The sequence below is a fragment of the Andrena cerasifolii genome, chromosome 3 (genome assembly GCF_050908995.1).
Source record: "Andrena cerasifolii isolate SP2316 chromosome 3, iyAndCera1_principal, whole genome shotgun sequence".
Lineage (NCBI taxonomy): Eukaryota > Metazoa > Arthropoda > Insecta > Hymenoptera > Andrenidae > Andrena > Andrena cerasifolii.
In genome coordinates, this window is record NC_135120.1 from 9,849,240 (window position 1) to 9,874,775 (window position 25,536).

General features: G+C 42.2%; 1 protein-coding gene across 2 annotated transcripts in view; it reads left to right on the plus strand.

Annotated features, from left to right (window-relative positions):
• Positions 1-1,767: 1,767 nt before the first annotated feature.
• The window catches only part of Slo2 (slowpoke 2), a 146,729-nt gene continuing 122,960 nt past the window's right edge, over positions 1,768-25,536 (plus strand). Inside the window, exons 1-2 of one of the 2 annotated variants that reach the window (XM_076809180.1) lie at positions 1,768-2,477; positions 6,378-6,621. In XM_076809180.1, coding sequence (XP_076665295.1) covers positions 6,521-6,621 — 101 coding nt within the window. In that variant the 5' untranslated portion in view covers positions 1,768-2,477; positions 6,378-6,520. Of the gene's footprint in view, positions 2,478-6,377; positions 6,622-18,161; positions 18,571-25,536 lie in introns of those variants that run through there. The other variant, XM_076809179.1, reaches the window with a different exon arrangement.

A 25,536-nucleotide genomic window follows, 5' to 3' on the forward strand; every position in this document is an offset into this window, starting at 1 on the left:
TTTTGAAGTCCTCTCTGCTTCAGCATTTTATTGAAATATACAAAGTTACAATTCCTTTGCGAGGTATTCCACGTTACATCATGAAAGCATGTCTTCCACAAATAATGTTGTTGTTTATATAAATTTGTATGTTAAATAAATTTGTTTTGCGTTAAATAAACCGCAATAGGACAGCAAGGTTAAAAGACGAATGTGATATCGTTTTATTTTCTTCCTCCGTTCTTTTCCGTTGAACGAAATATGTTCATAAGACGATTTTTAAATTGTTACTCTAACAGAAACATTTGTAAATCGCGGGCATTGACTCTCAAAACATAAACTAGTTTTACTCGTGCTTAATTCTAGTTCCTACCACGCGTAGCGTTACAATCTGTTTTGAGACTTCACCGGTAACGTTGCATGCGACACTAAAATGGCAAGGGGGTCCTAGGACCCCCTAAACCGGCGACACAAGAATACATTGCTTGATAGGTCTATTCTATACCTCGTCTGTGGTCTATCTTATACCATATACCTCGTCTGTGGTGATAGGTCTATCCTACACCTCGTCTCTGGTACTAGCTAACATCAGAGCGCTCGAAATAGTAACAGTCCTGGTTGCCAGGAGGCGCCCGTATCGCATGTCTATACCTCAAGAGATTCCATTGGCTGCAATAATGTAGTATAGTTATAGTTACTTTAGCATAAGAAAGTTAATACAAAGCTAGTATAAGTAAAGCCTGTACTAAGTGTACATTAAAGTGCTTCCTAGCTGAGGGACAAGTAGAGACAGGTGCATCTCTCCTTTGTACACAACTATTTTTGTATTCTTTTATACTGCCAAAGATGTAAGGTCTGGGTTAGGCATTTGTATATGGCAAGCTGTAGCTTATGGACCAGAACTGGTCTAAAGCGGTATTTCAATAAAAGAAAAACCACAAGACATTTCAAGTGAAAATCATTGACACATCTTCCTATCAAGTAATACTTTAGTATTACATTAATAAAATTTCGATGTGATGCAACCAAGATGCGGATTTAAATACAAACAGTCAATCGACGAATAAACTCATTTAAAGAACGAGCTTCCAATAGACTCGTAACTTCATGCCAGACTCAAGCGAAACTTCCCCAACATACACAAACCAAAACACCGTTAGAAATATTTTTTAATGTTGTATTTTTGCCTATACAACATTAGAAATCTTAATACAATACGTAAAGTCTCTACAGAGACTGTCATTCGCCAATCCTATGCATGCTCGTTGCTCAACGCAGCAACAAGTGTACCTAGGAAATGTGAATGAAAGTATGAAAAAAAAAAATATTCACAGTTACGTAACAAGCTCCGACCACCGCGCGCCTGGTCTGCCATTGAAAGGACTCGGACCAAGCGTGATTCGCCAGGATCCCATTAACGTCGGTTTTTCTGTTGAGCGGCGTGCGAGGGTCGGCGTCCCTTCTTCCCTCGTCAGGTGTGCGGGTGGTCGGTGGGCTCGGTGGGCGTCGTCGGGAGCGTCGACGTCGCGTCGCGGCGTCGGCACGTCATCATTGGACCGCGAGACACCGTCGAGTCAGTGTCGAACCCGCGGGCTTCGAATAATTTCACAGAAATCGTAGCGCGATCGTGTTGCACGTGCCATCCCCGCGCTTTGCCTTCACTCCGCACTGCCACCCTCTAATTCCACTACCGCTCCACTCAAGCTCGCCCTTAGCATAATCTCGCTCCCGCCTTTTCAATTTAAACACCCCCTCCCGCGCAATATTGATACCTACTATACGATATTGAACATATCCCGATCTCTCGAGCTCTAAACTTCATGTATTACATACTCAAGTTGCAGCAAATAATTTAAACATGATCACCATCGCCGCAGTCACCGACTGCTTGCCTTGGAAGATTAGAGACGTCTCGAAGGCGGTTCGGTCCGTTTCGCGGGTTCGGCGATCCTCGCACAAGGGTGCGTGCTTTCTGGACCGAAAGTGACTTTATTCGTCGGTGACCCGTTCGAGACGGGGTTATAGACCGCCGTTGGCGCGATTCGTATGGTAGAAAAATACGGTCGAAGGGATCGAGTGGGGGCGGTAGTTGAATTATTGACGACGAGTCGGAGGATCGAGTTGGTTGAGGAACCGGAAGGGCACTCGAGGGGCGAGTCACAGCCCGTGATGCGGGCGCGTCGGCAGTCGGCTGAATGGTGATCCGCGGCAACATCGTCTTTCGTGACTGATCGATCAGACCGATAGAATTTGCTTGAATTGTTTAAGAACCGCGATGTTCGGCATGGTAACCGTTTCGAACAACGTGCATCGCGTCGATCGATGACAAAGTGTCGAATGTTCGCCGTGTGTGTGCATGAACGATGCGGAGATTTCAGTCGGTGTGCGGCTCTTTCGAGGAAAATGGACATTGACGATGGTCGAGCAACCCACCGACAGAAAAGCACGGCAAACTAGCCGATGGAGCACAGCTTGAAAAACTGCTTTTACGTAAGTATGTAAAGAAATTTTGTTTAAACAATAGTTCCAGCTAAACGTCACAAAAAACGAGGGGGTGGCATTCTTCCAACGATCAAAGTAGATTTATTTATTATAGTAATAGTTATGTTTTTAGAGAATTATTAATAAGTATTCTTGAGGTACGTTCCTTTTCGGTGAAAATGAATACCGATTTTGAGCGGTATATTTAAAAATATAGCCGACATATGGGAAGTCTAACGAAACTACTACAAACTTTCAAAGTCGAGGAGGTTTGATAGATTCAAGCAAAAACCAAATCGAGTGGAAGATTGTAAGGAATACTTCATGAAATTTTGCGGAGTTATTTTAAAATTTAGGCAAAAACAGCGTCTATTTTTTGTTGTTTTTTATGCTGCACGAGGTATTGAATTTAATTTTTAATGCAATTTTGTTAGCAGCTATTGTATCAGTAGTTGATGGTTCCTGCTCGTTCGGGTCAGTGGTAGCATTTTCGAGGGGCTGCAGGATGCTTTTAAGCAACAAATAACTTCGTCATATATCTTTCTAATTTTCAGTGTGAAGAATTGTTTTTTCCTTGTACCCCTACTTCCTCTGCAAAAATGTCTGATTTTCCGTCCATATATATTACAACCCATTAAGTGTAATGTTTTAATACATTGGCAGTAACACGATCTGGAGTATGAAAATAGATTAAACGGGGTAGTTTAAAGTAGATAATGCTTCCAGGTGAAATGTACGTTCGAAGAATTTTAATAGAAGCTTGAAAGGAGAAGAATATCGCGTAGTTTCGTAGAAATATAGAGCACGCAAACTTCTTAGTCTACCTTCTATAGATGGAACCCCTAAGGGCGAAATGATACCGTAAATTGGGGGAACGTTGGCAGTTAATTAACATGCATTAACGGAGCAAAGAGACAACAATTTTATGCATTCTCACACTTGTAGTATAGATTGTAGTTAGAATAGGATACTTAAAGGAAACGTGAAAATGTTAATTCTTATATTATATAACAAAATGTTACAAAAGCCTGCCAATGTTCCCCAGTAACTAAATACTTTTAAATCACCTATCACGATCTTTAATCTGATCTGTACCTTTCGTGTGAATTTCCTGCGAACACCATTCCGTATCCACACTAGGAATTATCAAACAATTGTACAGAAGACTGAAAAGCAATAGCGTTGCACTTTCGAACAGTTACAAATACGAAGCACATATAACTGTTTCAAGAACTTGACACTGGTAGTGGTTTGGTGTGTCGGTGTGTACTCCAAGTTTCTCCTCGTGAAAATAAATACCATTCTCGAAGTCGTTTTCTACATCTATTTAGCATATTAGTAATTAGAGGGCAGTCCTTTGTACTGCCAGTACGTGTCAGCAAATAGCCTCTGAGTAGAAAGCGCAAGTGACATGTACATCTGTATGTACACACGGGAATGGAACAACGCGTAATTCCAGGAGAAGAGTGCGCCTCTCGCGCAGACATCCTGCCACAGATCAGTAATAAGTTTCGATCGAACCCCGGCGTTCGTTTTTTATTTACCGTCAGCAGTGTGTATTTTAGTTACTCCCACCTCGGGGAGATACAAGACTTTGGGGCACGAAACTGACATTTATCCGATAAGAATAAGAAAGTAATCCCGATGTTATCGATAACACTATTATTACAATTCAAAGTAACGTAAATACGCATAATTGGAATAACATGTTGGGTAATAATGTTATCGAGGGGCTGATACTAGATCACTTCCCCTAAAAGAACTCATTTCTCCACGCATCTGTTTTTTTTTTGCACAGAAATTGTAAATGCACCCGAGAAGCAATACATTGTTTATGCGCATGCATCCACTTGTCATCAAGTAATAGGAGGAAATTGAATATCAGAATGGAATAATATCTTTACATTCCTGAATTTTCTCTAATTATACAGAACCGCCACCGCGCATATATAAATGCATAAATCATCATAAATAATCGAGTGTGGTAGGTCGATGTCAGGGGGGGTTGGCATCACACGTGGGACATTAATATTGACGCGTTCACTCCTTTATTTCACCACCGTGGCGCGCAGAACTCCATCTCGTGTCTAAAAACAATTTGCCGGTTTTTGTAAATCCCATGGCAATATCCTAAGGCTATTCCAGGGCAGTGTTCCTGCACAACGATGTCGCTTCACGATCTCGCTCCATAGATTTTCAATTTACCAATATCCGACCGCGTGAAAGCTTCTAACGTGGCAATCGCTGGAGCATCTTGATAGTGGCCTGGCAAATAAATGTAATTTAACAACGTCTGAATCCAAGCGTGTAATTTGATGGCATCTATTACCCGAGGACTACTGATGTCTCTATTTTGAACAATTTGATTGTTGACCTGCAGGTTACGCAGCTTGTGTAATACAATTTCCTCAGTTGCAAAGCACGTGTTTACCGTTGCATATCTATCGACACATTCTTGTGCCAGACCTACATTATCACGATGATTTTATAATAAATATTTCACCTTATTTGCCTGAAAAAAAAACTTCGTGGAAAGAGTAGCACAACACTTTCTGCTGAAAGCTATTCGCGATACAGTAAAAGTCGATAAGAGTAATTAACGAAATATCGCGTACATCCGTTCTTCAGTCGTAATAAAAAGCCGACGTTGCTTTGCGCGTAAAAGGAGCTTGACGCCTGTCAATAATCTAGAAATTCCATGAACCCGAGCTTCTTTTTATCTTGTTCAGCTTAATAACTGTAGCCTCGTGGCAGCTAGCTTATCATCAGTTATTTAGCATTCTCAGTTAAGTGGTCTGGAATTAGCATCGCGTAGCAGATACAAGAACGCAATTATAACAAAGCCCCTATTTCCCTGTAATTGGTTGGTTGTTATAAATTAATTTCAGATTGATGGATACGAAAGGATAATGGCATTAATTGCATCGGCTCGTGTAAACAACAGACCATCGCGTAATACGAAATTGAAGTTGAATTGAAAAAAAAAAACGATTCCGTTTACCTGTATGAGGTACTTAACATAATTTTGTCCGCTCGTAAAGTAATTTTAACCCTTAACTGGTATACTGTTTTTGGCAAACGAGACTGGTATACTGGGGTCGTGGCAGACCCCAAATAAAAAAGGACACGGAAATTTGTAAAGTCGACACTAGAGCAACCACTATGAATATTTTCATCTTAGGTAATGTATAAAATAATAGAAGCGTAGAAAGTTAAGGTATTATTATAAAATTAATTAGAAATTCAGTTTACCAACTTAGGCAACTGAAAATTGTACATCGTACTTTGGGTGCTTGGGGTCACGAGCGACCCCAGGGTACCAGTTAAGGGTTAACATATTCAGAAAATTCTCTGTCGGTTTTTACATGTCTCGAACGTTTGCATTTCGTGTTACCCTTCATCATCGATTCACATTTTTATAATCGATTCGCATTTTTATATTTCCATCGGTCGTAATTCATCGAACGGATTATAAAATTATCGACATTACCTATGTTTGTCAGGAAGTTCACGTAGAGTGACTGGTTACTTATCAGTGCATTATCGAGTATTGTTCTAGGCACAGACAGGCAGCGTCACCTTAATGCCAGAGTCTTACCACCCACGCAAATGGCCGCTGATTAGGGCGCGCGTAGAATGTCTGGGTCTAATCAAATAATTAGCAGCTTCTATTTCCGCACGGCTACCGTCGCGGTAAGCCACGGAGAATAACAGAATGCACATGCACTGTTTGTGATGCAGGGTGTTTCTACTCGTGAATGGATGCCACTGAATCGATTTTGAGATGTAGGTCCAGAATGCATCCTATGAATTCGCAAAGCATGTAGCACACAGCTAGCTGAGTGAAGTGCTTCATTTTTCATTCCTTCGTTCCGGATTTTGGATTCCCTTCATTTTGGATTCCCCACATTTTGCAGGATGTGATTGAAGAAATGTGAAGTTGAAGCCAGCAACAGTGGCACTCGCAAGCTTCCTTTTCCGCGGTGCCCTCGACAGGATCGAAGGGCACCCGAAGACAATCATCGAGGAATCATCAAGCATCGAAACCACGTCGTCGACGATGAACGAGCCGGATCCGTGCCTGCCGCTTATCCTGCCGCCGCGGTATCGACTTCGCGATCTCATCTTGGGGGATTATGCTTTCAACGACGACGGGGAACGGTGAGTGAATTTTTCTGTCATCTATACCTCTTGCAAAGGGAGGAATTTCATTACTTTCTCAGTGGATATTGTGCGTCTTTTCTTGCGAGAACACAAAATATGCACATCTCGTAACAGTAAATAATTGTGGTGATAAATAATAGGATTTCTTATCTCACTTTATTACACATTCGTTTAAATAATAGTTTATTAGTCGATCATTTCGGACGATAGGTATTGAATAAACGAACGTTGCCCAACGAAGCAATTTATAAAATAACAGGAATCGTCCGAGTTCGTTGTCTATTCTTTTCACGATGCTATCCTCGAATAAACATCTGGCCAGATTCGCGACGATAGTGAAAAGAGTCGGTCTTTAGTGTCGGAACAAGTATTCGATAAATTATTTGCGGAAACTTCGAGGATCGTCTGTGAAACAGTTGAATAGCAGTGTAATCAAATCTGTGCAGAGTATTGTAATAAAATACGACAATCGGATTGAAGCCCTCCGCGCAAACGAAAATTGATTTCAACATCACCTCCCTTTACCAATCACTTCAGCTCATTCTCAAGCACAAAAAGGGAATGAAACTGGGCATTTATTACCCTGCATGAAAGACTCTTAAAATTTTACAGTATCTTTTCCGACTTTTTAGTAAAACTTCCATTACCTTTATATTTGAATAAACGATAATAAATATTGAATATACTCAATATATCAATTTTATATTACTATTTTCAGTGGTACAATTCACGTAACAAATAGCAATAAATACAAAGAAAATATTACAAATAGCAGTTAATATTAATTTAATTATTCTATCCATTTCTTCATTAACGTATGCTGTGTAATATCGCAAATGGTTTTTGCACTCCATGGTTTTCAATGAGGCATCCGCATTTATCTAGGCATATTAACCCTTTCAACATTTAGCACTTTATTCACGCTACATCTAATTAACTACTTTGATACAGGTATGTATAGTAACTCGTGCACTCCACTTTTCGTGTGCAATCTCTCAGGCCCTAATGAATTATCTTATTAGCTGAAAAATGTGTCACACTATACCGTGTTCCATGGTTCGTTAATTTCATCCAGTATAATTGTATTCTTCTTTACTTAAGTGCAATACAATCTCACTCCCGAGTCATTCCACTAATTAAAACCTCATTCTGTATTTTTAAACGCTGCTACATTCGCGCCATGGAAACTGTGTTTTTAACAAGAAACATTAATCCAAAGAAGTTTCCTAGAAATAGATATCTTCTTCAGGATGGATATCTAAAGTTTAAAATTAAACGAGGCTTATGTATCTTAGACACTTCTTTCGATATATCGCGGCTTCAGTATTATTCCATTAGACGTACGTTTTCCTTGGAAGAGAAGCTCGGGTACTATTGAATTCTTTTAACTAGTTATTTTGTTCTGTTTGAACGCTCCACTGTCGATACACTAATACCGCAGCCAACGTGAAAACAACATTTCGCGAACTCTCTAAAACTCATCAGGTGTGCTCTTCTAAGTAGTTTTGGAACTTCGTGTTGCAAGTAAAACTATCAGGGTTACCCGTTATGCACAATAGCCACCTAGGTGCAGTCGTGTACAGATGCATTCGTGTGGAGGTATAGAACTTAGCGAAACTAATTCAATCTGCGACAAGAAAGGAAGTAAAAGGGTAATACATTATTCCGCGTGTTGTTTCCACTTTGATAGAAGTAATTACGGGCTCGAGCAAGGAACCGTCTAGTACTGGTAATCTCTTTCGTACGTGTTGCACAATTCTTCAGGATTAATCAGAAATATTTCAGGGGAAAAAAGGTATCCCACATTAACGTGTAAAAAAGTAGAGAAGAAATTGTTTTTATTCCGGAGCACCTAACACCCTTCCATTTTATGCTACCCCTGCGGGTTTCCACTGGTATTTTCATCGTAGCCGCGAATCGATTGAATTGAAAATGCTCCCGTATGAATTAACTAGTGCTCGGTCCAGCCATTTTTCTTTCATGTTTTTATTATCATAAATTTGCCACTGACGATTGAAATCAGCGAATAATTTTCGATTCATGAATTACATATATTTTAAATAGGTACATACCAATAAATGCTGTCGGGCTGAGTAAACCAATTGGTAGATAAGTAATTCTTGACTACTAATGAAAATGAATTCCGTGGGTAAGAGAAGTGTCAGTTATTTCTAATGAAATGCAAAACTGTCGCCTTTAAAGTATTACATTTGTCGAGGGTTCATTAATATACGTTTTATGGTGTGTCACGCTTCGATATTAGGATTATTAGGTGACTGCAATCTCCTTTTAATAGGACAGTCTCACTTTGTTTACTTGTTTGAAAAGTGCCGCTCGTCGATACCTTTAATCGGCTTAACGGTAGACCCTTCAATTATGCTAAAGTGAATCTGACCCCATAGTAGGACCTCCGGACCTTATAGTGGTTCTATTTAGGGCATAATATTGGGGGACATTAATTAATGGTAATTTTGTCACAGCCCATCACACTATCCACAGTAGATCAGTCGTGACATACGTCAAACTTCTCCATTCCTGTGAGAAAAGAATGCGTGTGAAGTCCGAATTGAGTGTTTCATGATTAGAAATTGATTCTCTGGAACAGTTGGACGAGCAAGCTTTATTTCTTAAATATAATCGAATAATAATGGTTCAAATATGTCACTCTGCCGACAGAATGTCAAGAATTAAATACACAGCGGCTATTTATGGCAACATACAGATTGTGAAATTAATATGACGTTAAGTATTTTCCCGGCAGAACAGACTAGCAATTCCCTTCTCCCGATGAAAGTACTCAAATCCGAGTTAGTCGAAGTTAATCGAGGATAATGAGGCTTTCGCTAACTTGAATTTCAGAAATAAATATTCTTCTCCCAGCGAAACTTCTGAGCCAATTAAATTATAAATATTTAAAGGACCTGTCTATGATTTCTGCAATACCTACTTCGTCCACAGTTTTTTGAAGATACAAACTGAAACTGTTTTCTGAAACTATAATCATAAGTATATAATAGTACATTCCTGAATCTTCTCATTTCGTCCTGAAATTTATAAAATTAAGTAGGTAATAAAGTAGGTATTATACCATGCTCTTTCATAGAGTAACAGTCAAATCTATTCTTTAAAATCTTTCTAGTAGGTACGCGAAAAAGGCTTTATCCAACAAACTTTCTGTGCTGTATTTTATTCTGCGTGATTTCGTGGTCCAAGCCAGTAGTTACATACGGTACATTCAGCTTTAACAGAGAAAACTGACGCATGACACGAAGCTAAAGGTTTGCGAGCTTCGTGGACGGAAAATGTATGGAAATGGTTTGCGCGCACTGGCGAGCGTTTCTTCGAATTTATGAAATTCGGGAAAGAACACATAGGAGCTGCTAATCTTAGATAAGCGAGAGCGCGCATGGTTTCTTACCGCCCACGTTAGATCTCGGGGAAACGTTGAATCGCTTCCTTCGACGACGGAGTCTATATATTTACGGTCTAGTAACCTGACATGCTTTGACAAGAATCTCGGTCGGAAGCGCGCGAGAAATAGAATAAGGTATTGGTACGATTCTGCGACGACTGAGTGGAACCTAACAAGGGTATCTATATCCTCTCTGACCTCATACATAGATAAACTACCCCTGTACCGACATTTTTTGCCCCGTTGATTTTTATCACCTCTTCAGCCATATTTTTCTCTCCATTGCGTATGCAGTTGTCGTTTTGCGTGTTGTTACCATTTTTCCTCTTTCAGAATTTGAAAATGTTTGGGGAGGAGCATTGCCGCGCAATTTCCTTTCTTATCAAACCTTTTTACCAACCATTATATTTATCGCGCATCTCCACAGCGGCGGGTATTGTAAATATAACACGAATGACGCTTAATCACTTCATGATACCGCATTCGTAGCTTCGGTGTCCCGCGGTAGCCATTAAGGTGTGGTTGATGCCATTAGGTATTCATTAGTGCAAATATATGCAAGATCAGGGATGACGTTGGTACCCTCGTTTCTGATAAGGCGCAATCATCGGTGGTCCTGATAGGTCCCTGCCTACGGAAAGCTTCATCGTATCGACACCGACCGGATTAAAACGCGATGCAGAAAGAGGCATTGTCTTATTTGGCGCAGAAGCCGGGGACCACACTTGACACGATTAATATCGACCGGGCATTTCTATTTTTGCTATTTTCTGCTACCCTGCTCGTTCTGTCAACACCTTCCTGCACCTATGAAATTCTTGGAACCAATTTCCTCGTGGCCGTGGCGCTCTATTTACCGTACGCACGCGTATTCTAAAATGTAGTAAACAAGATTCTCCGAAGAATTGCAGTGTTTCCCTGTTCCAAGCCTCGGTCTGTATTCTAGCGAAACTCAGAACCACCTTTCCCACAGGGAATCATGTTTTACTCGCGTGAAATTTGACTTTCATAACAGCAAGAAAATTTCCTCGCTTTTCATTTCCCTGGTCTATTTTTAAACGCATTTAATCATTCGGAATGTTGAAACTTGCAGATAGCGCGTACGAGGGTAATAAGTTTCGGTTATAAAAATTATTCGAAATTTTGTACGGATGCAGAAACGCACAGTTAATATCTCTTTGTGTTTCCTAATATATCAGTTTCAGTACGTTTCCTGTAATTTATAGAGTTCATCAGTTTTTAATTTCATCCGTAACATGATTCTGTATTGCTATGCACTTTGTTTCTTTTTTGGCTCGAGAACACCTTATACCTATTGCTTTTTTAAAAGGCTTTGTCTCGATGGAGCTATATTTTATATATAATCTGTGCTTCATTTCTCAGTGTACACACTGCTGTATATCGATTTATCAAAGGGCTTCCGTTTAAATAAATAAATAAATAAATAAATGTAGTTAGCACCAGGGTATCGAATTCCTCCTATCTTCGCCGATGTACGTTCTAAGTCTCAGTGCATAATGACTGCGAATGACATCCCTGTAAAGTCAAGGAAAAAAGAGGAACAGTAGAATTTTCAACGTTACTCCTGTCCTTTATCGGGAATTCTTACGAAGTCCATGAAATTAACAGGATCGCTAGAAGTACACTGCTAAGTTTGAAAACAGATGTAACTTGTTTTCTCCCTTGAAACGTACAGCATTTTATATTAGCGTCACTATTTCCATGGTTGAGTTGGTAGTTCCTCGAATCCAGTTGTCTCTCTTGCCAATTAAAACGCGAGTGTCGTGGAAACGTATAACTAGCACCCCTTTTTCCACACCGTACTTCGAACTTTAACAGTAGAAACTACTTACAAGGGAAGATCCCGAACCCGAAAATTCAAAAAATTCTGAAACCTTGTGAATATATAGGGGATTTCTTCCTGATTACGACGCAATTTTCGTTTGCTGCCCAAATTCACTCTAACCGGGTGGAATTAACCCCTGAAAATTCGGCTATTTTCCGATTTTATTTTGTAACTCGCAATCGGTAAGAGATAGGAAAAAAGTATCAAGACAGAAGTTACTTCTTTTAATTAGATCTATCATTTGGTGCAACAATTATTTTACAGTCCACGAGTTATAACACAAAATCGGAAAATAAGCGGATTTTCAGCGATCAAGTACACCCCCTTAGAGTGAATTTGGGCAGCAAACAAAAATTGCGTTGTAATGAGGAGGAAATTCCCTACATATTCACAAAGTTTCAAATTTTTTCGAATTTCCGGGTTCGGGATGTTTCCTTGTTAGTACCAGCTAAGGATTCTATTTATGTTAAAAATTCTATTCACATCGATCTATAGAATCATAATTCTCCAAGTAAGTACTTAAAGCTTCCTCTTGCACATTCGCTCGTTGTTCCTGAATGTCTCGAATGGGTACACATTTTAGGGAGGGCGCATCTATGATCGTCGACAAGTCATTGACCTTCATGGAGCTCTTTAATTTCCCTTCGCCTTGATCCCTCCTATCCCATGGAAACCTGTGGTTAAAGGAAATGACGGAAGGTAAAGTGGTTACACCTTTGCGACTGCTTTCACATTTCGCATCGGCAGGAAATTGAAGCCAAGCTTTATGCTGGCCTGTGTATAAGCCATTCTTATGAGCATGGCAAACGAAGAACTGAAAGGGCGGTCACCATGAATCGATGGAATGAATGTGATCGCTTTTGAATAATCTCGTTCTCATGAGATCAGACGATCAAAGGAAATATACACATTTCGTGAGAATGTACCCTTTCAGGTGGCGCCTGGCACTGTAGAGGCCTGATGCGTGTTCAGGCATGGTAAAAATGGCCCTCTTTTCTGAAAATATCTTCACGTCTCACAACATAAGTTATCATTTATTTAGGGGCTGCATCGATGCTGTGCGTTTATCAGACTTGAATGTTCCATGCTCAGGTGATACTTCTGCTACAAGAAAATAGGAGCTGTTAATTAGCTGCTAATTACTTTCGCAAGATAGCCTAAGGGAGTAGTAGGGGTCCAGGAAAATGTGGACCATGAAGAATTACTAATGTATATGGTATAACCACTGCGCACCGCGGAGGCTGATATTGCATCGTGCTCTGGTACCATTTAAGTTTGTAAGTCTTCCTCCCGTGGCTACTTTTCTTATGAGTATACTCTCGTTCCACATTTTTCTTGAAAAGCTGAACAAAAACTCACCATTACCTTAGGGCCTAAGGTGCAAACTTACAAAGCCCAACGACTTATAGTAGAAACTGAAAAGTGGATCGAAAATAATGAAAATATGGGCTCTATTAGATGCATCCCCTATTTGGAATATCTGTGGTTGTAAACTACAATGGTAAATCTCTACGGCACATTCGATTTGTTAGAAACTCTTATGTAGGTAAAGTAGGAACTACTGCACCCCCTGAAGGGTGCAAGAGCCGAGTCCGATTTACTCTGTAAATTTTATTTCGCTTATTCACTGTGTCTCGACAAGCACGCTTCTCACCCCTACTTCGCAGTAACTTGTAACCCATTTGCTTGAACGACGGACTCTTTTGTGTTTTCGCCCCTTATAGGGGTTGCTGTTAAAGATGGCCTTTGTAGGTCAACGAGAGGACCAAAAGAGGGATGCAAGTTGATATCGTCGTGTTTCACCCCAGAGAGGGGGTGTTTTTCTACTTTATCGACGGCAATGCATCTTTTCAGCTTGCAGAGCTTTCATGCTTTCTCGTTTACGGTTCCCGGCGATCGTTCCAACACTTTTCCTGCTCCCCAGAGCGCGCCCCTCGATGTTACTAGATTTATCTCCTCGCAAGGCGATAGATAACGATACTTCACGCTGATTTTCATCTCGTTTATCTTGATGCTCAACTCTCTACGTACCTTAAGGTACGTCTACACGACGACACTTTTGTGTCTAGAGCAAGTGTATACGACACTCATAAAAAAGTCCGGAAGATTGGAAACTGCCTAGAGCAGTCCGCGACACTGACTTCGACCTATGCTCGCGGCAATTGCAGCTAGAGCTAGACGGAGGACACTGCAACTACTTAGCTCCAGCAACGCACAAAAGAGACTTGATCTAGACACAAAAGCGTCGTCGTGTAGACGTACCTCGATAGAATTTCAGGGAAGTTTCGCGCGCGTCATTGACAGTTGACAAGAATTGCATTGCCCGTCAAATAGTCAGCGGTTTTATATTCAATCTCAGAAATGTTCTGTCGCACCCCTTTTCATTATCAAATATTTCAATTTTGCTATGATCGTTGACCAGTATCTGCATCGATGTAGCGGAGGTTTTCTTTGTTCAATAACTTCTAGTGAACTGCACTTGAATTCTACATATTCTTATAGAGCGCGATGGCAATGGATAGTCTTATATTTCCAGAAATTAGATGACAATTATCTTGCCGTGTTTTATGAACACTGGTAACTGTAAAGTGTGTATAATATTTTCATCAAGCTACCCCCGTTATTAATCCGACGAGATGCAAATAGGCTTAGTGTTCTATTCTCGAGCACGCGGTGGCTGGTAATCGCAAGGGGCGAGCCACGTGGTTTATCGAAAGTTCGAGCTTTCCGCGTTACGTTAGCCAGCAGAGCGCACGCCCGTCACGCAAGTTTAGATTCGTCCCCGGCGCGAATCGATGCTGTACTCCAGTTATCCATTCATCCCTTTCCACTACCCTGAAATAACTCGGCTCCGAACGCCGTACAACCTCCGATACTATCATCTAATTACTCAGACCAACCGATTCAACCGCCTCCGTTGCGCTGGAATAACGAGAGGACCTGTCATCGGAGTGCAATTACCCTCTTCTCGAAAACCCAATGCTTTAAACGAAGGTGTTCCCCTTAATTAAGCCACCAGAGGAGTTGTTATCCTAGCACAGGGATGCCAGGAAACTTTCCTCCGAGTCGCCCATCACTCTCGTTACTCTTGAGAATTTCGCCAAGACTCTCGTGGCGTTCGTACCGGGGTTCCGCGTGGGATCCAAGTACCATTAATAAAGCGCGACGGCAGAGGGGTGGGTACAGCCTTTCCACCCCACGCCCCAGTTTATCTGTCGCGGGTAAGGTTATTTATCAAGAACACGAGGGTGATTCGCGTGGTTCTGGGGCCTGACACGGAGGATCTGATGGGGATCGGAACTGCAGAATTGTAGCGAGCATTCCGCGGCGCAGTCGCCTTGACAACGGCGGCGCCACGTGCGTGTGTGCGCCGTTTTGCCATCGCGTATTTGCCAGAGGCGAGATGGAGAGGAGGCTGCCGTGGAACAGGCAACGAGAGCGAGTTGCCGTTCACTGTACCAGACTCTGGCTGGAAGAGAGAGAAGGGGGGCAAGTGACGGTACAGGGAGGGGGCGACGGCGAGGGGTGAGTGCTGGTGATCGGTGGAGAGAGCGAGGGGGGCGGCAGAGCACGAGAGAAAACTACTACGACGTGCCGCAGGACGGGGTGGTGAGCTGCGAGCTGGCTCCTCGCACAGTGAAAAACCAGCAGAGGAGGACGCAATCCGGCACCAACCCCTAACGGCACGTTACCGAGTCTGATCGTCACAGATGCTGCTAGCATTCCGCCATTTCCATTGGTCGGAATCCCTGGTGCATTGATATTCGGGGACTGTGTTCACCACGAGCTTCCGATAACATCGTGCGTGGCGTCGGTTCAAGGGCAGCTCACCTTTCGTGGCTCCCGATAGACGTTTCCGCCGTCTGTCTCGTTAGACAAACACCCTTGTCGCGTGTGGAGTTGCACTTTGCGGAAGCTATCGGGATGTCGTAGCACTCGTGTCATGTCAAGGCCGATGCGGTAGCACGTCGATACGTGTCATCGCTTTAATCGTGGTACTCAGCCCTTCACGCACGTCCCTCAAGGAGAGAGTCCGTCGAATTTGCAAGATATCGAAAATACCGTGGCACTCCTGCCTGCCGTGTGCTCTGTGAATATCTCTTCAAAGGGGATCAGCTGATTCCCCGTCCCGACGTCGATGGAAATTGGAGCCGTGAAAGTTTTTAAAGCTGACCGCGCCGAACGCTGGCTTAATAATCCGTGGTTTCACGTTGCTCCCCTAAATTGCGTAGCCGGAGGGTGACATAGGATCTTCCCCGCATCCACCATGCCCAGCAATGCGACATTCTTGCTTGAAAGGATGAGCACGGAGTCCGGCGAGGACGAGATAGACGACAACTCCTTAACGACTGTTCCAGCTGATAGCTGTCGGCTGTTTACACGAGACTCTGCTTTGTGCGTCGGTTGAAGTGTACGCTTGTCAGTTATCCGGCAAGCAGCTGACGTTTATTCACGGTATCAGTGGAGATTTTCATTGCAAAGGGAATCCGGTCGCGGCTTTAAGACTGATCCTCCGAAAAATGAACAACCCAGGGAAACAAGGGGACACGTCCAGGATTCAATGCATCGATCGCTTCGCAAGCTGTCGCAACGCTCGTAATGAGCACAGTAGAAATGCCAAACGTTGGCGGGTAATTTTGCCGGGGCAGACTGTTGAAATAATATCGCGAAGGTCATGACCTTTGATAACGAACATCATCACGTGACTTCGTGCAGGGTAGTCGGAGGTTTGTCGTGACAAGAGGCTGCTACGAATTGTTGCTCTGCTCGAATGCCGGTCATTCGAACCGCAACGATCAATTAAACCTCGCTGCCGGAACGTCACCGTGGACCATTCGTCCATTTGTTTACGACGTCTCTGCGGATGCTCCGCTTCTACTCGATAATGCCCAGCCTTCGGAGAAGTCTCGTCGGAGTGTACCATACCTGTGCTTCAGCGAGAGCAATCGCGGCAGTGTTCTGACATAGATAACGACCCTCGCCGCGGTCGTTGTGCTTCATCATAATTAATGTCGATGGGAACAAATGGATTGCATTGGTCGGGTACAATGGATGCTCTCGTTGCATCGACTGTTAATGGCGCATGATGTCAACGGATATTACAGCTATGACCACGAGAGTCACAGTTATTTGACATCGATTGTCACAGGGACATTCGCGGACGAATTATTTCATTAGAAGAGCAGCCGTTAAAGTTTGCAGAGGTTCTTGTTAATCGTAGGCGATAGTTGTCGAGTGAAAAGCTAGATGTTCCTTTCGAGATTGTTGTCGAAGCCTTTACTGTTTCATAGCCGCGCAGAATTTGTTAATAGCTGTGCCACTGTTGTCGGCGTACTCGAAATGTTATCTCGTGCGTAATTTTTAAACACTTTTCCTCACTGTGATACGATGCACGAACGTCGCACTGGTTAAACTCTGTCACTACCTCAGAGAACTTTTCGAATTATACAATTTTATCGGGCAGCGTTAAACGAAGGTTTACATTACGCTTCGTCTTGCACCGCTTCGCGGGGCATTCAGTGGGGCAGATTCAAAAGGGAGTAGTTATTGATTTCGCAAACATCATCGCATTTCTTTCGCTGCTAATTGTCCGATTGCAACAGCGTTCGCAGCAGTGAAACACAGCAATTACGTTGCGCTAATTATCACGGGCGCGTTTCGCAACAGCCAAACAGTCCTCGGTAATTGCTTCAACGGGGAAGTAGTCTAACAATTCGAAAGTAGTCCGTCTGATCTACCGCGTGGGCGGTGTTTCCAAGGAACGTCTTCGACTTCCATTAAAACATTGACGAGCGAAGGCTCATTCATTCCCAAGAACATAATACCCGACCATTAAAGTGGACAACCACCCAGTTTGTGGCGTCAGCCTTATCGATCAGAAATTACGCCGGTGCTTCGGGGCGAGTATAAATTACTTCCAAACTGATTAATCCACCGCGCCCTATCAAAAGATCACCGCCACTGAATAGCCGCGGCACGCTTGTGACACGTGTCCCCTTCGAGACGGAAACTTACACTCCTCGCGTGACGGAAAACAAGTTGAGCAACTTCCCGCCGAAGTCGATTATCCTGTCACCATGGAACGGGAATGCGAGGCGCCCTGTTGCCCCGACTCTTCTAAAACCGCTAGTAAATTGTTCAAATACGATGTCTGGACGCACCGCGTCCCCGCGAGGTAATTCGCGATGAGAGGGTCGCGCGTGTCAACACTGCGAGCAACGATGTCGTCGGAGGGGCATCCTAGATCGATTCGTTCGAGCAAGACCATTTAAACGATTACGCGCAACAAAGTGAAGTTTCCACCGAGAAAGAAGGAACAGCGGGCGAACAAGTCGGCGTTCCGTCACCTGCTCGCCCTGTTTCATCAGCGCAAGCCTCGGGACCCCCTTCGAGGCCAGAACGCTGCCTCGTCGGTGCCCCTGCTCGAGATGGGCGCGAGAGCATGGGACTACGAGGCACTGCCAGAGCTCCAGACCACGACGGCCGTCACGCCGTCGTCCACGCCGCCGCCGAATGCCCAGCAAAAGGTCCATTCGCCGAGGGTGTACTTCCAGGCAGAGAATCTGGCCTCCACCAGGAGACGGAGCAGCTCTAGGTTACTCGCGCCCCAATCCTCCTGCAGGAGACGCAGCCGTAGCATGAGCGCGTGGAGTGACCTGTCGAGATCCTCCTTCAAGTTGGATGAGAGGTAGGTCGAGGGCTCCATTGTTGAATGAGTTTCTTGCTACTTATTACAGGGGCATAAACAGCCAAAATGCTGCTCCACCGTTTGTACTCGTCTACTTCAGTTTCTGATTGGGTAACGAACCACGCAGAAATCATTTATACGGTTTTGAACCTGCACGGCTTAACATGTGGTCGCTTTCACCCTATTAGTAGGGCAGACCGGGGCTAAAAGTTGCGATTTCGATAAAACATAAAAAATGACTGGAAAGTAATGTAGTTATTCTCTTCAGTATTGACTAATTTTTTGTTAAGTTTATTATGTTTTGTGATTTTAAGCTTGTGATTAATATGTTTAATAGGTTTTTCGTAAAAAGTAATTTATTTCTGGCTAGTCGGAGCGGAACTTCTTACCCCTTTATGGGGCAAGTTGTTGTCGCATTGGGGTAAGTTGTTTCTGAGATATAAGAGTTGCCTTTTAATGAAATATTTTCTTTTCTAATGAAATAAAACAGAATTTTAATAAATAATGTTTATTTATGAAGGATCGGATCAACCAAAATGTAGTATCTTTAAAAGAATCAGTCAATAATATCGACGTTAAATAATCGAAATAGATAAAAAAATAATGGTAGAAAAATATTTACTTATCTGGTGCGCGACTAATATGATCTTGCTTACAACCACACGAATCGCTGTCGCGGACGCTATTAAAATGGGCGAAACAGTGGCGTGATCAACTCACGCGGAAAAAATAATTTAAAGTACAACGCTCTTTTCATTTTGAAGATAGAACCGTCGGAACACCTTACCCCCGGAACTTTTAGCTCGGGTCTCCCCTACCGAGATTATTTTCAATTTACAGTAGTTAGGGGAGAATTTTTCGGGCAGAAGTGATAGACTTTATTATCTGGAGTAGGTCACTCGAAAACTTGCTTGAAGTATGGAACTAATATTATTAATCTATGGATCAAGTTTGTAGCAAGCAGTTGTGCAGCATCGAATCGGCCATCCATCTTTCTTGTTAAATCCCCGTTTTTAATTACGTTAGATCTTCAATTACTCTGTCTTCCAGCAGACTTGCAATTTCATGAGACATTACTTTCCACTCACTTCGAACTTTCCCTGTGATTTCTGAAACTGTGAAATTTTGGTCTTCCGAGAAAGTGTGAAGTTCAGTGTGCTATTAATGTTGAATGCAGGACTTTTCTCTTAATGTTCCGCGTGTCTGGGGATTCCCAGCGAAAGTGAACTCATACTTTTGCAATACCTCTACGCGTGGATCGAATAACTGTCTAGACATATCGCGAATTTTAACACATTTCGTTATTTTTCCTCCTCATGCAGTTGGAGTCAGAATATCCTGGTTATCGTATCAACACATTCGGCTTTAAATTCTGAAGTATTTTACAATTTCGCCATGCATGTTGTAATTTGTACGAGATGTGAATTCCCGTAGTGATAAATCGATGCCCATAAAAATCAGAGTAGAAATAATGTGATGTCCGTGTTAACAAAGCATGGAGAGGAATAGCATTGTGTTTGCTCTCCTACGCAGCCAGCTATTTACCAGTAAAATAGGCGGTTCCTGTTTAACCTACTTTCCAACTATCCAAATATATTGCATTACGGCGAGAGTACGTGAAATTTCCCTGTTATATCAGGAGATATATTAATATCGTAAAAATAAAGGACGTAGCATCAAGATGATGGCGGAAGAAAGATACTAAAAGAAGAGAAATGGCTTTTATACGTGCAAAATATAAAGGCAAAATACACTCTCCGTTGACGCATGAATAAATTCTTTGTCATAAGGGAGTGTAGTATTTATGTGCTCCATAAAAAGTTCGATTTTAATGCAGTTTATATATTGTATATATCCCGGGTGGCTTTGCTCGTTCAACATTTGTTTCACTACCGCAGAAACCGAGACAAAAGCGAGTTGGAAACCAATTTATCACAGAAGTTGATCAATCCTGTAATGGTTAACCTCGTGCTCCAATCCATCGCATAACGGAGCTTGAATATGTTACACGTAATGAAATTTAAAGCAAAGGTAAATTACGTGTGCCAAGGCACTCTCCTAATTAAACAATTTCACAACAAATTTGATGTGTAAGAGAACTAATTATCGATTTCTTCTTTGTCGCGGCTATACTGGGAATTCGCTTAAACTAATTTTACACACTTGACGTAATATATTATTTCAAACTATCCTTGTTTTTCTAAGTCGTCAAATTTTATTTGAAATGGAAAGGAACTTTCAATTATTTTTAATTCTTACAGTGGAGTAATCTTTTTTTAAAACATAGCAGCGGGATTATCACCGCAAGGCGATATATCGTGCACGCTTCCAACAGGACTTTAATTAATTGTTGTCTCCTGCATTCATGCGTAGAATTCGCACTCAGCGTTTTGACCAACCTTGCTGAAATACCTTCTGTAGTACGTGATGCTTTTCGACCTTTCGCGTTTAAGTACCGCGTTTCACGCAAAGCGGACGATCCCAGAGTGCTTTTTGTCATCTGCTGCACACAGAGACATTTGCAGTGCTTTCTCCGAATGGCCTGGTTGCCCACTTTGTTTCTTGTGTGTTTCACCCAAGCCAAACTGCTGTGAAATCGATAAGAATCTTTGGCGAACAGATGCGTTTATTCAATGTATTTACTATTTTCATACGGAAAGTTTCCTTGCCAAACGATACTTTATTGGCAGTTATATTTTAGAGGTAACATATAGCAAGCTATTATTAGAAAGGCACTTTAAAACGTATTCCTTTTTCCCTTATTGAAAGCACGGTGAAATCGTGATAAAGAAATGCCTAATAGCAAAGTAGGAGCCATGGCGTGGTTATCAAGTATAATTTAATTTGAACGTCGTTAGATAAGGAATTTTATGGTACACATTAAAAGTTGCCTTTCTAAATGGGGCGCGATTTTCATAATGTCCCTGTAAATCATGCTTTAGCAAGGCTTTGATTTTCAAATCGCTCTAAATTTAATTGCACGTGATAAATGTCGTGTAAAAATTCATTTTACTTCTGCGCTGAATATTATACTCTGGAAGTAATATCAAGCTTATCAAATTTAATATCGCCCTTTCAACGTCTTAAATTTCTCCTATCTTCTTTCCACGTCAAAACTTCTTCAGATTATGGCTTGAGAATCTGAAACTGTTATCCGAATTAATTGAAGTGAATGGCAAGATAATGGCTCAAGATTTGTGTATTAACCCTACTTTTCTAGAACCCAAAGGTATCCATGCGCGAGGGTCATGTTTACCTTGGCGTTACCCTACTTTAGTCGGTTCACCTGTTATATGGTGAGTGAATTCAACAGGAGGGTTCAATTTGCTGCCGGAACGAATGCAAAGACTTAGCTGTCCCAGTTTGCCCCCGAAATCTCCCAATGTGTCCCCGTCATCGGGCAGTAACGTCGCTGAGACAAAAAGACACAGCACAGTGTTCCAACCCACCGCACGATCATAAAATTAGACTGTGTTTCTACTACTACAGTATTTTATCCATCGAAACCCTTCGAAGGGATGAATTTCAATGGAGTAGTGCGCAGTGCAGCACGTAATATCCATAAACTTACCACTATAGGATATATCATCATTCCTGACTTAATCGCACGCTTTCTGCATTAATTTAAAATTCTTCCACTGCATTATTGCTGTTCCACACTGAAGCATGCTTGTGTAAGACACGAAACCACACACGAAGAAACTCGGGTCTGTAAGATCAAATACACGTGACCCAGAATGAATGCGATACGATGCAGACAACGACGACTCCGTAGAACGTGACACAGTTGACCTCGAAGGATCGTAGACCTAGTACAATCCAATATAGGTGACCTCGAAAACATGAAACATTGCAGAAGATCCTAGATACAGTATGTCTCGATATGCGTGAACCTGAAATCATAAACTGCGTTATAAGAGCGTATCAACGCCTCTACCGATTTAGCACTTTCCCTGCCGGTTTACTACCAATCAACAGTGTAACCCTGCGCGAAACGAGTATGCTCTAATGTGGAACGCAGTGTGGAGCTAAACTTGGAGTTGTAAGACACCATATGGAAGGTTTTAGATAAAGTAGAACCTGGTACCGGCACTCATGATGGAATGGTGAAGGGAAGATACAGGGTCATCCATTAAAACTGCAACCTACGCGCGCGCGAACAGACGAAATGGCAACACCGCTGGACAGCAGTGATGCCCGAGCTTCGAAAATTTTAGGATGGTCACTTTCAAATTAACGTCGCAAAGAGCTGTGCGGAACTTCCTGGCCCAGGTAACCGAGCCGCGCGCTCCGCTTTTATGATCGGTTTACCACTCGCACCCCAGATCACTGTAATGAGGTCGGAAAACAATGTCGACTGGTTTCGTACCCGTCTTAATTTAAAAAATTTTAGCTACGACAGGGTTGACCGCGCCGCTATACCCCTGTACGGAGAGACTTTTCGCCACCTGCGTGTAAAAGCCAGAATAATAGCGCATCGTTAAAAAAAAAATGACATTAACGGAAGCAGGTATAGGCGTGGCGTTGAGTAGCTAAAAGCTTAAAACATTGAGACACAAAAATTGTAGAAAAAAATTCAAACACCGCTACAATCAAAGACACGTCCTATTAGTTACCCGTTACGTCCGATCTATGCATACACTGCATTAAGGATAAAATTATAAAACAGAAAAGCAGAACAATAGATTCTGAGGTTTACAGAACTAACAGATAATTGAATAAAAATTTAATTTCTCGATTTATGAAAGTAATGATACAGAAACAACTAGCCTACTTGATATCAGCACCACGAATTTTAAAAAGAGCATTAAATACAGTATCAAATAAACGGTTTGCAAAAGTTTTTCACAATGATTATGGTTAACAAATTGATGAAAGAAGAATTAAGTAAACATAAAATATTTTAAATTATCCATCATTGAGAGGGAATATTTTTTTCTGATTTTTCGGCGCAAATTGCATTCCGATATCTTTTATAGTTAAAAAATCATACGAGAAAGGCCCCAAATTCGTCAACCCGGGAGGGGAAATTCCGCACAGCTCTTTGCGACGTTAATTTGAAAGAGACGATCCTAAAATTGTCGAAGCTCGGGCATCACTGCTGTCCAGAGGTCGCTGGCAGCCCTCCGAACGCCGGGCCGATGAATGGTTGAAGTAGAATGCGTCCGTGAGGCGGTGTTGCCATTTTCATCTGATCGCGCGCGCGTAGGTTGCAGTTTTAACGGATGACCCTGTATGATGGGTACGTCTACCTGCTTTTAGGTGACCAGTAAACTTCTTAGTTTCTTAGAGTTTCGAAAGCTGTGGGTCCTGTGGTCTCCTGGATCTGGAAATCTCGAAGGTTTCGGGATATTAGGGGTACTAAGGTTCTAGAGGTCTTACAATACCGTAGGTCCTGAAAGTTCTGGAGCCTTGGAAATGCTATGGTTGTAGGTGCCTTATGGTCGCATAAGCCTTGAAATCTCGTAGATCCTCTGGTTCTAAAGATCTTAAGGCGACGAAATACATAGCTTTCTATCTTATCCGATGAGTTTAACTTAGAATTGAATTGTATTTGAAGAAACAAGTTTCAGTAACTTCGTCAGTATTTTCAACTGAGTAATGACTACGGTGATGAACTCTTGGCAGAAAATACACTACGGGGGTGACATTTACGAGAGAGTTGCGTTTACATTTGCTTGGGAATTACGCGGAGGGAGTCTTAAAGGTCTAAAGACACTTGTCAGTTCCGTGTTAGTACCATCCCGGCGTGCCAGTGGTAAGAAGAAGGACCCTCTACGCCCCTCTTCTTCTTACCACTGGCACGACGGAACGGTACTGACACGGAACTGATATGTGAGCGCAGACCTCAAGTCGGTTTCATTACTCTCGCAGGAGATTTTTCTCGCCCCATTAGACACAAGGTCAGGATACGCCAAAAGGTTGTTCCTCGCTATTACGCCCGAACGAATGAAGACCACATTTCATTCCGAGAGGTTCTTTCATGTTAATCCTCGATTTCAAGACTGCCACCCCAATCTGCCCTCCTTTTTTTATGCCCCATTCAGCAGCCTTCAATGCAGCGGTATTACGATTAACGAGTGCAGTCGTTATCCTCGACGCTATTCTACTTAAAGAAAGAGTGTTGACATTATCGCATCCTGTAGCTAAGGCGAAACGAGAAACTGAAAATCTAACTGCAGAATGGCCTAATTAATTCATGGAGGCGGTCAATTTAGAATTCGCCATCGCGGTCTATTTTTTACACTATCCTGCATCTGTATTTAAGAGAGTGGAAAAAAGCGAACGCTAATTTATTATTTAAGTGGGGTAAAAGCTCGTAGCAAGGTCTGTGCGTGATGCTGCAGAAGATTGACCCAGTATTTCTGGCAGAAACTTGACTCGTTATACTCCCTTCTCCCTTACGTATCGCTAGCGTCCCACTTTCTTTTCTTCCTTCGATCCCCCTCATTACTTGGTATATCGAAGCGAAATTGAAAAGCTTCGACAGATATTTTGGTCACAGTTATATTTGTCTTTGACTCAACTCATTTTCTACGTTGATTAAGAATGGGGGTAGAAGAAATGAAGGGTGAGGGGGAGGAACAGGGAATATCAACAAAACAACTTTATACAGAAAATTAAGTGCTATGTTCCAGTGCAGAGTGGACATTACACTTTTTAACCAGTAAACCCCCTTGTATTTCGACAGTTCTGTAGTCCCAATTGCCACCAACAAAATATGCTATAAATCGCAAAATCACGAAAAGTGCACATTCCTCGCTTTTTCCCCTTACTCTTCAAATATGAATGTATCCTTGTTGGGGTGATTTGTATTATCCATACCTGGCACGGTTTGCCAAGCCTTTGTACGTTGTCGTGATGAGTCGAATATTATTTTAAAGTGCAAGTAAATTTCATTTCACGGTAAATAGCCCGCAGAGAAATTGGAGACGAAAAGTAGGGCGTACTCTTTCTGAAAGAGCG